Source organism: Colletotrichum scovillei (genome assembly GCF_011075155.1).
Source record: "Colletotrichum scovillei strain TJNH1 chromosome Unknown Contig00009, whole genome shotgun sequence".
Lineage (NCBI taxonomy): Eukaryota > Fungi > Ascomycota > Sordariomycetes > Glomerellales > Glomerellaceae > Colletotrichum > Colletotrichum scovillei.
Window position 1 is genome coordinate 2,534,454 of NW_023336267.1, and position 13,503 is coordinate 2,547,956.

Consider the following 13,503-nt stretch of genomic DNA (forward strand, 5'->3'; position numbering starts at 1 on the left):
TTTGTGACTGGCAACACCACGCGGCCAACGGCGGATCAGGAAGCCAACCATGACAGGCAGCCAAAGAGTGTCCAGAGCAGTGTCCGCCCTGGCACGTCCATCACCGTCAGCCAGACTGCCAAGGTCAAGCCCGCTGTGCCGAAGGACGCTGCTGGTGCTGGCTTCCGTGGTTTCCGAACCACCAAAGTCACAGCCTCCCCCTGGCTAGAATTAGACGATGCGTTTGCGCCAAAACCCATCGTGAAGGCTGCCTCAAGGGAGACCAGGAAAAAGGTCATGGTGCCACGGACAAGCGTCAACGGATTTTTCCGGGTGGTCGAAGTGAGCGATGAGGAGTGGGTAGCCGGAACGAAGGCGACGATGGCATCGGAGCGCTTCACAAAGGACGACGAATGGAGGCAGAGCGAAGTTTCCATTATAGATCTCACAGGAGACGACGATTAACGATTTCCCCCCTTTGTACCACCCTGTACCACTACCATCAAGCGCATTCAAGTCTTATTTCAATAACGACAATGGATTATGTCTGAAATCTAATGCTATATGCCTCCCTGAATCCAGGCCTTCTTTGCAGTGTCGATGCACGACGCGAGTTTCGTCAATGGGTATCCCAGGCTATATCCGTCAAATGTTGCCAACTCAAAAATAAATCCCAAAAATAAGATCCAAAATCCGCCAGTAAATTCATTCATCATTAGTCGGAAGAATAACCAGTATGCTTCTTCATCTCGTTTTGCAGCTGTAAATTGGCCGGTCATTTGAGTCCATTGTTTCGTATCAATGCTCACCGTGCCAAGGAAGGTCACGATCCCCGACGGTTATGCACGTGAGGTAGCCAATTCCGTCAGCGGCCCTTCCGCTGTTGATATCCAGCTCTAAACCACTGCCCATCAAAGGCCGGACAATGTCGCGAGCCATCAGCTTCAGCTCGTCGATGCGCTTCTCAAAGCGTCGGAGATTGTCCCGGCTATATAGCTCAGGCGTCAATTTTAAGAACCGCTTGCACTCATCGTGACCCAGGTAAGCCGCTGAGGAGGCGCCAAGAGTACGATAGGTGCGGCCGACCGTGGCCAACGGCGGAACAGCAGCAGGGAGGGCCAGTTGCTGATTGTTTCCAGTCCGACCGTCGCGAGAGCTTTGGAGTCGACGGTCTGGGGGCGGAGGACTGGTGTTGTCTGCCAGCCATTGTCGAAACAGGCTTACGGCTAGCCAGTCGAGATAGTTATTCTGAGGTGTGACACGCTCGCCCCTCGCCGTCATCAAGCTCAGTCGGAAGAGACGACCCTCGACACGGCTGACCACCTCTTCTAGCTCGTCGACTTTGTCTTCGATTATGTCTAGAACGATGTCAGGGAGCGCAGCACGAAGGCTACGTTCTCCTGCCGGCCATTGCCCGACCACATGAATCAAGGCCTCCTGAAAGATGACTCTACTGCGGGCAAGGTAGCCAAGACGTAGGTATGAGATGGGATACTTGGCAATCTGCTTCCATAGTCGTGACTGAAATTGAAGCAGATGGTGGTCAACCCTGGGGCCAACCACGGCCAATGCATCATATAGGTCCGCCAAGGTGATGAGAGATTTGCATTGAACGTAAGCATCCGCAATATTGACACCGTCGAGAATCGGGGAATGGTTGTAGAAGATGCGGAAGAGGTTGTCATAATCGCGGAGGAGATCTTGGTCGGCCTGTGAAAGCGGCTGGCTTGTTGCCGTCGTCGTCGAGCTCGGCACGAGGCTCAGGTTGGCGACGGAGCGGAAGAAGTTGTGGTTCGAGTGCGCCGACGAGGAGTGGGAATGGCCCGATGTCTTGCTTCGCGAATACGACACGGGCTGGTCGCCGTTGACCGCGCTGCCACCAGAGCCAAACAGAGACCCAGAGTTGCCCGCGCTCAAACCCTTTGAGCGGTCTTCATCCTTCTGTACCAACATTGGTATATCGCCATCCCCCGTGCCTGGATCCAATTCATAGCGCCAACGTTTTCTTGGTGGTAAAGATGAAGTAGTCAAGGCCCTGCTGGAAGGCAGAGGGTTGTAAGAGTCGGCTGAGGAGCCGTCGCTAATACGAGGCAAGTCATTCGAGGCGCCATCCGAAACTGCTTTGGACCACTCAAGACTAGTGCTGGCCTCGAAGAAGCCGGAGCATTGCGTGAGGGTATGACGATGCAGCAAATAACGGTTTTGGTGACCACCGGCCTTGACTAGAATCTCGACATCGCCCGAATTGTTGAAGACGGGAAACTCATTCTGAGAGACATAGGATGAACCGCCGACATGAGACCTGTTGTATCGCTTCGTGCGAGATAGTGAAGGACGCGAAACGACCGAGGAGGGGCCTCGCAGGGTGAGGGAGGACGCGGAATCGGGCTGCGAGACCATGAAGAAGGCGTATCGACTCTATCGAGACCGAAGCTGCGAAGGTCGGAGGAGGGACTGACGGCCTACGGCGGCTCGGACATGGAGGAACGCGCGCACTGGGGGTCCCTGTAGGTGGACGAGCAGGAAACGAGGATGCGACACAACGGGCGCGCAAGAAGCGCGCACAAGTGGCGGAGAGTCCTCGACTGAAAAGATGAACCAAAAGTTGACCACTTCTGTGTGACGGGGAAGCTTGTTGACGGGCTTGAAGGTTTTGGGCGGCGACTCTGCGTTGATGGGCGCACAAGAGCAACACTGACGAAGGCGTGCGGGAGTGAGACAGAATCGAGCCGAGGCGCTGAGAACAATGGAGCTCCTAAGCTAAGAGCTACGAGACTGCTTGCACCAAGAAAAGGTGAAGAGGCGGGGAGCGGATGGGCGGCTGGGTTTGTTCGTGTCGCGATGCGCGGGAGAGGAGTGTGCGAGCGTGCGTGCGCCGGTGACAAAGTGAAATAGCTCTAATGGCGGGAGCTAGAAAAGCAGTGTGGTGATGGAGCAAGGTGAAGGCGATGCCAAGAATATCTACGCGGAGGCGAAGAGAACAGAGGAGAGACGCGAGTCTAGTCAAGCTGTACGAATAGATGTAGTGATTTGTTGCTGGTCGAATGGGGTCTTGGGGTGGCCGGTGAGGTAATCAGCACGGGGAAGACCGAGATGGAGAAATCAAGAGGCAAGACGAGCAGGCAAGAGCCTGAGACCCTGGTGACTCGGGGGGAGGGGCCTTGACGCTATTTGGTACCGATAAGGTAGCGAGCACCTCGTGATGCGACTGCTGGCGACAAGACTGAAGGCCGAACAGAAGATGTCAAAGATGGGAGAAGAGCCAGCACCAGCACAGGCCCAACGAGGGTCGGTCCAGAGCCAGAGACTGAAAACAGCTGTATCCGTACGCAGTAGACGTGTGGACGCGTAGAGCCAAAGAGTGAAGCGTGAACCAGGATATTGCGACGGCGCCGGCGACGAGAAGTGGGACAGGGACAGGGTGAGCAAGCTCTGCGTTGTGCAGTTGCCAATGAGATGGCGAAGACAGGCGCAATGGGACAGGCTGCTCTGGGTCGACCTGGAAGTGGGAGACGAACCTGGAAGCGCTCAGGATATCATTTCATTGAGGCAAAGAGGTTCCGAGGTACACATGAGTTTTAACCTACCACCCAACCAAACCGCAGAGTACATTCATTACCTTACTGTATGTAGCCTGTAGGTAAGGTAAGGAAGGCAAGTAAAGTCGGGATGATGGGTGGCAGTTGACGGGTAAAGGTTGAGTCAACTGTCAAACTACCAATGAGCGGGGAGCGACAATCCGCCTTGATACTTGTAAAGGAAAGGGAAGAAGGAATCTTTCCCAGGCCTTCCCAGCTATCCCAGCTGTGTGCCTGCCTCCATAGGACGACGATGAATTAAAAGTTGCCTCCGGGGCCTCCCTCCGAGCTTGCGCTTGCCGATAGTGGGTGCAGGCCACTCGCCTCCTTTCATCGTCGCCCAACCATAGGTTGCTTGAATACCCTCATGAGGCGAGGAGATGCAGGGGGCATCATCGTGCATGCTGGCAAGGCAGACTTCGTAGACTCGCACACTGGGACTGGCAGACGGGGGCCACCTCCCGTGCTTTTCCCACATGCACCTCACCTTGGCCACCCTGCGGCTGCCAGGTCACGACATTTCTCCCTCTTGCTTGCTCACAGTGGCAGGCTCGCAACAGCCTGCAAAACGTCCTCGGCCAATGGAAGGTCAGGTGGAAGAAAGCCAGAAAGTGACTAGGTGTGGGGAAAAGAGGTCCGATCTCAAATCAATCGGAACATCCTCATCACGTGAGATACAGAGAGCAGTAATCTTGCTGGACTCCATTCCTGAACTGTTCATCCTTCCTTCCTTCCAATCCCGGTCCAGCCAGCCAGCCTCCGGATTTTGGCGGCTCGTCTGGAGCCCAGAGTGAAGGGTTCGTGATTGGTCACAATCTTGGCAATAGCCGGGTACCCCGAACCACAGTCGAGCTTGCATGTCGATCAAAGTATTCCGTCATCTCCTACTTCCGCCCACTCGCATCAGCCATTTCATTGGCCAGATTCGTGCTCAATGCTCCACTGGTCCACAGCAAGAATTGCTCCATCTTTCTGTCCTCGAGACACCAATGAGAAGTCAAACCCTGTGGCCAATGGAACGACTTCAATCTGTGCTGCCCCGTTGCCCGCTCCTCGCAAACCTCCGTGCGGCCCTCACAGTGTCACAATGGAACTTCGGAGGCAGAAAGCAGTAGCTTGACGGGCGCGCGAGCGAGCGAGAGACAAGGTACCTAGCTGCTGCTGGAGGTTCCCCGGGCATCCAATGGTTCCCACCATCAGCCGATTCAACCAGTAAGCGGCCACCACTCAACTCCTCGAATCCTGAGGTGTGCTTCACTGATCACTCTGCCGACCCCATTTCTGTTCTGGCGCACCCTGCAAGCTGCTGGAACTTGCCGCTCTTCCACCCGTGACCCTCGTTGGACTCGTGAGTCGTGGCCCCCTTTCTGAGTACCTATGCCAGTGCAATGTGCCCAAGGTCTCACCTCACCGTTCACGGTCTCACTCACTCACCTGGGGGCGGAGGTCGATGCTCCCCTCCGTCCCTCCGTCCCTCATAATGTAGCAAGCTGAGTCTCGTGCCCCAGCCGACAGATAGACAGCCAACATCGCTTTGCTTCGCTCGCACTGGGCTCCACCGGCGCTGACTGTCCGTCCTGTCACACAAGACGACGGATTTGGCACTTACACCCACATACCTGTCCGTCGTATCATCGCAGACTAAGGTAGGTTAGCAGGCCCGTCCACTTTGTCTCGTCTTATCCAAGGCCACTCACTCCAAGACTCTTGACTCGGGTTTGCATCGGCCATTGAGCGCTATCAAGGTTTTCTTGTCTTGCAAACGGTCTTGGACGCCTCGGCAACGCAGCAAACCGCGTTCCGAGAAAAATTACCCCGTACCTCAGCTTAGTCGACCTTGATACTGTAGCGTGAAGGCCATGCTTAAACCGCCCAACACCAAGCAAAATGTGCTTTGAGCGAGGAAGATGGATTCAAAACGTTGGGTTTGCGAGTAAATACCACTTTTTTGTTTGAATTTAGTTATATTTCTTTTGAGAAATTTGAAGCTTGCTGATATCGCATATCGGCCTCTCCAATGCGGTAGCTAAACGCGAAATAAGCAGAAAGAGACCAGACTAGTCTGTCAAGACAGGTTTCGATAGTTGATGATGTGCCCAGACTAAGAATTCCTTTTCTCCGCTGACCGGCCTTCGTTTGCTTGCCGTGATGATATGATGTATCCTCCCTCAGTCAGGTACTCAACCCATCCAACCCGACCCAACCAAGCGAACCTCTTGAGAAAAAAAAACCATTGCGCCTCCCCAGACCTTGCCGTTTTGTAATGATATTCCAAAGAAAATGATATAGAGCCGAACGAGCCGTTGTTTGTCGTGTGGACGCTTTACATGACCATATTGCTGTCAGCCTCCATCATGTTGGCTGGTTCTACTGCTGCGGGAGACTCGGTCGCAAGCAATGTCTCTTGACCATCGAATGTGGGAGGCGAACACTGGAGATTTCGCATAGCGCCCTCGACGTCTCTGCTAACAAAGCGGCCTTGACGGAGGTTCTCTGCGAAGAGGAAGAAACCTTCCGCAGCTTCGACGAGGTACGATTGTAGGCCCTTGCTCTCCAGCCGGATGATGGCGTTGGACACAGGGTAGTGGTTCTCAATGAATCGGGCCCAGCCGCGTGCCGCGGCTTGGATGTGTTGGTCTTCGCTGATGCGTCTCCAGCCAATGCCGAGGTGAAGGGTGAATTGGTCGACGATTGGTTGCGCAGAGCTCTCCGATGAAAGAGTTGTGGATGTGGATGCCATAGCTGGCTGGGCCGCATGGAGATTTGGCATGACGGCCTGGGTAAGGCGTTGGGATTTGTTGCTGCGTAGAGATGGACGTTCTTGCTGCTCGTGGAGACGTGTGATGGCCTCTTGTGTTTTGCGAGCGTCATCTTGCGCAGCCTTCTCTTCGACCCAGGTGCCAGATTGACTGCCAGCATCCGCGACGTAGCTCCCCTTCTTTATGAGAACCATACCAGGGCCGTACTCCCACTCTTCTTCGGGTTCTTTGGGTGCGGTGTGAGGCTCAGGCTCGTCGGTAACCAGGTTGGGGGCAGCCTCGTCGCGCGAACGTTTGCGACCAGCGACTCGAAGGCTTCCGGCGGGCATTGCCGGCGGTGCAGGGCAGCGTTTGAAGGCGGTGGGCTGGCCAAAGGGTGTGGCTTGGGGAGAGAAAGATTCCATGCCGAAGCTCGCTTGATGGGCGGGCTGAGGAGGAAGAGCCATGACGGGGGAGCCAGCGGAGAAGGAGTGACCGAAAGGAGACATGGCTGTATTGTTAGACCTGCGCAAGGTAAGTTCAGACTTCAGATTCAAGTAACTCTTTTACGAATCACGATGTGTTAGTAGTTGAGCAAGACGTTGGTCGCGAAGTCCAGTGGCTAGATGGACGTGTTGTCTGGTAGAGTTTGAGGCCAGTCGTTTGGCGAGGCGGTTGTAAAGGTGAACAAGATGGCGACGACTGGGTGGTGATGAATAGTAGATGGTGATTGGTAGGTCGAGATGGCTAGACCCGAGTGATGGTGGGTTGGGGCAGGTTGGTTGAAAGAAGGAAGAAGCTGTTCAGGACCAAATGGGAGACTGAGCAGTTAATGGAAGAGTGTGAAGGCGTCTGACGAGATGGCAGGAAGCAGACATGTAAGAGTTCAGGTTGGTATGTGTAGCAGGAAGGAAGTTGAGGTTGTCCCAGAGACAGAGACTAGACGAGCTGCGGCAGGAGAGTGGATGAACTTTGGTAAGGAAGAGGGAGGGAAGGCGCCGCCAGTAAGAGGTGGGCGAGAGAAGAAGGAGCTATCCTTTTGTATCCTACAAGGTCAATTGAGAGACGGAAGGAAAACGCGAGCAACGGGTAAGAGGCAGGAAAGGGCCGACGAAAAGGTTTGGACCTGGAGGGTTGGATGCGTGGTAGACAAGGGAACGCCGCCTTCCATTTGCGAGCCGTCCTACCCCCGGTACCCCGGTCTCACCTCAGGAAGTGTCGTTGCGCTGCGGAGAGACGCTCAGCTTTCAAAGTGCAGTCTGTACGAAGTCGGTACGTACCCGTCGAGCCAAGGAGGGAAAGCACAGCTTCAGGATGGCAAGTGAGTTTGGGCATATCACAGATCATCTTGAGCACGGGCGCACCTTCTTAGTTCATCTGAGAAGAGACTTCCGTAGTGCCTGGAGAACGCGAGCAAATTTCGGTACTCTGGTCTCCACCCATCAGCCCAGTTCTCCCCATAGAGTTAGTATCAGTCAGTCTCCTTTGTAACAGCAAACGAGGCACGCGAGGCAAACTTGTACCTTGTCCCCAACGCGTCCATGCCGAATCAGGGCTGGCTGGGACGCACGCTTGCCCGCAGTTGCTACAGCTGCAGCCCATCGTCGCATTGCGCGCCTCGCTACGATAGATCCAGGGACTTTGCAACTACCCACGCTAGGTACATGTTTGGCCCCCGTTTTCCGAATATTCGCTTCCCCATGGCCTCGATAGTTAAAAAGTGAGACTGCTTCCTTGACTACCAGTAGGTCATTAGTCGGGCACAAAGTCACGGGCGTCTACCGTCTGCATTTCATCCAGTTGACCGTTGATCTCTACAGCTTAGACGCAAGTATTCTCGTTGTATGTGGTCGTATGTCGAAGTAGATGGGGACGGGCGAGTGCACCTGGCAGTTGAACGCGTTAAGACTCATTAGAGCCAGCCATTGTAGTTAGTAGGCTGATCTCGTGAACGACAGCTTCGTCCCATGCCTCGCCAGAGATGATTCCTGCCAGCCGGATGCCGAGTGACCTCTTTCTCGCGATGGCTATTCGCAATGTACTTGTACCTCGGTGAGGACTTGGCAGTTTCCTGCAGTCTATGGGCGATGCCTTCCCTCCAACCTGCTGGGTCAGGATGAGAGGACTGTATTCGTCTTCATGCTGCTGCGAGCTGGGCTATTTCCAATGGAGGAGACATACATCGCGCTGAATTGAAATAATGCACTCTTCCAAGTGAATTTCAGAAAGTCTATCAGGCTACACAAGCGTCAATCACGACTCCACTTGAAGATCAACAATGTTGCGTCTGGATCCTACCGTCATTCGCATAACTCTCTCGGAGGTCAAGCAATACGAACGTCAGCGCAAGGCACAGGACCGCGGCGGTCGAGGTAACGATGCCCATTCGAGTCGACAGGCACCTACGAGTGGCCCACTACATGACTCGCTGCGACTCCGTTTCGTGCCAGACAGTATTCTACCCGACCAAGAGAGGATCGAGATATATGATAGTCCAACCGCCTTTGACCATCGCGATGACGATGACGATGGTGAAACCGTTGTTGATGACAGCGAAAAGATAAACACGTCCCCTAGTGAGAGCGAAGATGAGAGAGAAGAAGACAGAAGCGAGTCGATGGAGGATGCCTACGAGGATCGGTTACCGGGCCTAAACACCCCGAGGCTACCACTTCCTCTACCATTCTCCGCGACAGCAAGAGTGACAACAGCAACGAACCACCCTGGAAATGTATGTTGTTGCTCCTGGGATCAGCATCACCCAGCGGTTACGCTGGCACTGACCACTTGACAGGTCATTCGGCTGCCAAGGGGCATGCGACATGGTGAACCAAGACGTATTGCACATTTGTCACCAGAAACACTGTCAACACGGGCAGCTGCTGTCATCTCCCGACATGACGACCTATCAACGAGACAGACTTTGCGACAAATCACACTCCACAATAACGATGCAGCGAACACATGGCAGTCGCATGCTCCAGGTGACTCGACCGAAGCTCAGCAGCATGGCCGGCTGCAGCCACCATTTCTGCCGAGTATGTCAAGTCCGTCCTCAAGATCACCTCGACAAGGTGAGAGAGCAAACATCACCGCTAGAGGGATTCCTCCCGAAGCCATCCGACAACTCGGCGTCACGGTGGACTCGGAAGAAACAAGCGAACAAGGAATGAGCATGCGGAGTCTAGTGGCACCTTCCCAGCATAGACAGGACGAGGTACAGAATTTGGAAGACCAATGAAAGGCGAGGCGACGGGAGTAGAAGCTCGTTGAATAGCCACTCTGGGTCCCTCTATCAGACAACAGCGCTTGCATTCATAGGTAGTCCATATCGGCAGTAGATACCTCACGGGACAACCAGGCTACTTGGGCGAAGAAAGATTGACCAACACCGCAGAGAGAAGAGGGTGTTCTGCGATGAGCTATACAGGACGGAGTTTGCAGTTTAAGTACGTTAGCTGAAGCGACTGCTCAAACATAATAGACATGAGACATTGTGAGACTCTTCAGATCGTCCCAGCCAGTGAGGGTCGCAGACTCTGGAATGTGCTTGTTAGACTTTGGCCGATCCTGGACTTCTGGAGACCTTCCATCATTCCATGAGATACCGTGGTGATGCCAATCATCTCTCTCGATTCCTCAACAGCTGTAATCATCTTCCAGAGCCATAGGCCTAAGCCAATCTTTCAGTTGGCCCAAAGTGAGCAGTGAGTCTCTAGCAAAGCCACACCACCAAGTCTGAGGCGCCGCATTTGTGATTGACAATGATGAAAGGGGGTGGCCATGGCCGAGTGAGCCTGGCTGACACACTTCCCTCAGCAGTCATTGTTCCTTACCAAATTGTCTGAAGCCAAATAGTATGGGCACAATGGCAGCCAGATCGGCGTAGAGAACTGCTTGTTTTCGAGATGTTTTTGGGACAAGAGGTTGAGTTCCTGACACGCCGTAAAGAAAGGATTCACTCAGACTGCGCCGGAAGTAGGCCTTCCATGCAGCACAGTGGAAACAGATGTAATTTACCCATAGGAGGCCCATGTGTTTTGTCCGTGCCAGCCGACAAGGAGATGCGTGTTGTTCAAACAGTCTTCATGCAAAAAGCCAGACGAGATCAAGGCCTCCTCACAAAATCACACAAAGCCAAGGCAAAGGATTGTTGGTTCATGATGTTATTACACATCTAACAAATACAGTCATCGCCTCATCTCAGTCATCCTAAATGCCTATGCCAGCATGCTCCCAGTGAGTTTCCACCACATCTTTTGGAGCCCTGCGCAACCAATGCTTTTTGCTTCCCTATTTTGCCTTGTGATGAAAATGAACAAACCAAAAAAAAGATTGACCATAACAAAATCAACCGCTGCCCGCCAAAGCTCCTCGCAATGCATCATGAGATTTTCCAAGCCGAGCAATATAAATGCCACAAAAACTCCACTTCAAAATGTCCTGAACCTATGTCTATCGTTCCTCCTTTGCTTCCCCAATAATGCATGTTGGATAATGTTCTCCTGCCAGGTAGATTTGTAATGTGATGCCAGAATACAAAGTCGAAGTGGGAATGTTGGGCAAACGCCGAGAAGGGTGTAGAGAAAATTGGTATCATGGCTTTGCTTCAAGCACTTAAAAAAAAAAAAAAACGGAAAAAAAAAACAAGAAACACGAAATTGAAGAAGGGAAGTGACAGGCTAGCTGGAGGTGCTGCTAGCTCTGCGCACTTCTATGTTGATATCTTTGGGTGAACCTCCCATGCTGAAGACTCGGTGCAAGAGGCTACGCTTCGTCATGCTCGTCCGTCGGTATTGGTAATCATCATCGCATGCGTACGGTAAAATCGGGCTGCTTTGCTGGCTTTGCCGCTCAAGCTCAGCATCCCATCCATAGAGATCCTCGTCGGGTGCGGCATGGCAATACGATGCAGGCTCGTCGTTAGCCATTGCAACAGCCTCATCCTCTGGTGGAGGATGGACGTTGATGCCCAGCAAGTTCGAAAAGTCCGTAAATCGACAATCGATTGGCGGAGATGCGGGAAGAGGCAGCTGGCTTGCATCGACTTCCTTGGCAGTGAACTCGTCGCAAACACCTCTGCCTGTCGGTTCGCCAGAATCTTCTGGCACAGCAGGAGGTATGGCCGGAGTGGGTGCCGCAGGGGAGATAATTCCCATCTTGTGAACAGAAATCGGCTTCAACTTGGCGTCTTCGGATATCTCCGTGGTGATCCTCAAGGGAGCGGGAGTGTTGGTTCGCGACCGAACTCGAATAGGGCGTCGTACCATCCAGGGCCGTGGATTGTGGTAAGCGCTAAATTCCTTTGCGGCCATGCCACCTTTGCATCCACCATTATTGATGTGTTGTGGACCAGCAAAAGCAACCTTCTTAATTTCACTGCCGGCCTCTGACGCCGCGAGAGGTAGTCGTTTGCCTGGATGAGGCTCCTCCCACGGGTTGAAAAGGTGACGGACACGTGAGAAGCCGTCCAGAGGGAGGTGAGAAGATGATGTCGCTGGTGTGGTGGATGTAGTTGATGGCATGACCTCTGGTTCCTATAAAGGGTTGCTCTGGCTGGCTTCAGCCATGGTGACGTCCCCATCAGTGATTGGGGCCAATGATGTCGGGTTGTTTCGTCGGTTAGAGCGTGACTTGCGATGGAGACCCAGCTTGGCGCCAACCTTCTTCCACCCGTTGTTGTGTGCGGTCAATGCCCGCTGAAGTCCACCTGGGGAGGTGCTGAATGTCCAGTCTGAAGTTGGCGGAGTAGTGGGAGGAGTCATTGGCTCTGTGCCAGGAGAAACAGCGCTTCCACTATCATCTGTCAATCCCTCGCGTTCAGCTTGTTCGCCAGACGCAGAAGCCGATCGACTTGTGGCACCACTGCGACCCAAAGTCAGCTGGGGTAGGAATTTAGGAGACTTCACGGGCTCTTCTGACCTAGCCCCAGCACCCTCGGCCCGAAGGCGCAGGCGGCCAGGTCGGCCTTCGTCCTCCGCCATACGGCAATCGCCATGGCCCGGTTGGACCGACTCGATGAAGGGAACAAGTACAGAATCGTTCATAAGCTCGTAGACAATTCTGACGGCGTCGTCGAGTTCACTTGGAGGAGGTGGGGCAGAGGAGCAGTCCAGATTCGTAAGATGATTCCGCACAGGTGAAGGAAGATTAACCTCGCGCGGCGCGTATGGAATGATGTATGCTTGCATGAGCTTCTCCCACAGTGAGCAGACATGCTCTTTACCATCGCCGATCCATTCCTGGTTGGTGATGATCTGCTCGTACGCCTTACGATATCTGTCGGCGTCCATAGTAAATTCCAGGGTCTCCAGACAATGGTTTTGAGAGAGGTATGCCATAAATGCTGCTAGTGTCCATGGCGGTGTAGAGGTGTTCGAGAGGATCTCCGAGAGAGTGGGTGGTGTTAGGATGACGGCGCCGGGCATCAAGGCCCCGCTGGTGGGTCTCGACCTCGACATGATCGTGGTGTATTCCCAGTCCAGGACAGCTGAAGCCGGACTGGGTGGTGACAATTCCCTCTCGGGTGAAGGTGAAGGACTCAGGTAGATGGGGGAGTGCTTTCTTATCCTGGACCTTTTCATTTCCACGCCAAGTTGTTGTGCAGAAAAGATTGGAGTTGCCAAAAGTCGCTGATCAAAATGACAGCAGCAGACTGGTGTTGCAGGGCAGTCTTGGGTGCCTAGAATTGAATCGATGACCCCATAGAAGGCGTTGGTTGTCGTGAGAAACTACAGTGAGTGCAGTCTTCCTTCGGTTGAAACGAATTCGGGTCGTCTTCCACGGAACGATTTCCTCGGCGGATAGTCTCGATGAAGTGACCGAATCCTACTTTTTGTCGCACAAGTGGATACAGCAAGTTGAGTAGCGCTAATCGTTCATGGACTCAAGGTTATCGACGCGGTGTAAAATGCTTGTTGTCGTGGTGTTGAGTCGAAAAGAGCGAGCACAGCTTAGATCGTAGAGAGCTGTTGTGCTGAAAAGGACGGGGCCCACGGGTGGTATATAGCCCAGAGCGTTGTAGATAAGGGCGCTATGTTCAGGCGGGCTTTGGGAGGAGGCTTGCACTAAGACAAGATTGGAGACGCTAGAAGTGTCTTGGTGACGGGAATGGAATTGACTCGTCGCAATCGGCAATGAGTGTGCAAGATGCTGCTTGCAGAATGTCGCAGACGACAGTCAATTAACAGTAAGAGTGCAGCGAAGCC

At 53.6% G+C, this 13,503-nt stretch overlaps 3 protein-coding genes across 3 annotated transcripts; all 3 read right to left on the reverse strand.

Moving 5' to 3' along the window:
- Positions 1 to 550: 550 nt before the first annotated feature.
- Positions 551 to 3,524, reverse strand: HER10_EVM0006863 (uncharacterized protein). Its single transcript, XM_035476436.1, has one exon. It carries the CDS (start codon positions 2,377 to 2,379, stop codon positions 778 to 780), a length of 1,602 nt encoding a protein of 533 aa, XP_035329539.1. The 5' UTR covers positions 2,380 to 3,524; the 3' UTR covers positions 551 to 777.
- A 2,020-nt stretch (positions 3,525 to 5,544) lies between these two features.
- On the reverse strand, positions 5,545 to 7,413 carry HER10_EVM0000900 (uncharacterized protein). Its single transcript, XM_035470667.1, has one exon. It carries the CDS (start codon positions 6,802 to 6,804, stop codon positions 5,881 to 5,883), a length of 924 nt encoding a protein of 307 aa, XP_035328807.1. The 5' UTR covers positions 6,805 to 7,413; the 3' UTR covers positions 5,545 to 5,880.
- A 3,564-nt stretch (positions 7,414 to 10,977) lies between these two features.
- HER10_EVM0009033 (regulator of g-protein signaling) lies at positions 10,978 to 12,879 on the reverse strand (the record flags this gene model as incomplete). Its single annotated transcript, XM_035478535.1, has 3 exons — positions 10,978 to 11,832; positions 11,959 to 12,160; positions 12,218 to 12,879. 3 exons carry the CDS (start codon positions 12,877 to 12,879, stop codon positions 10,978 to 10,980), a joined length of 1,719 nt encoding a protein of 572 aa, XP_035329798.1.
- Positions 12,880 to 13,503: the final 624 nt, after the last annotated feature.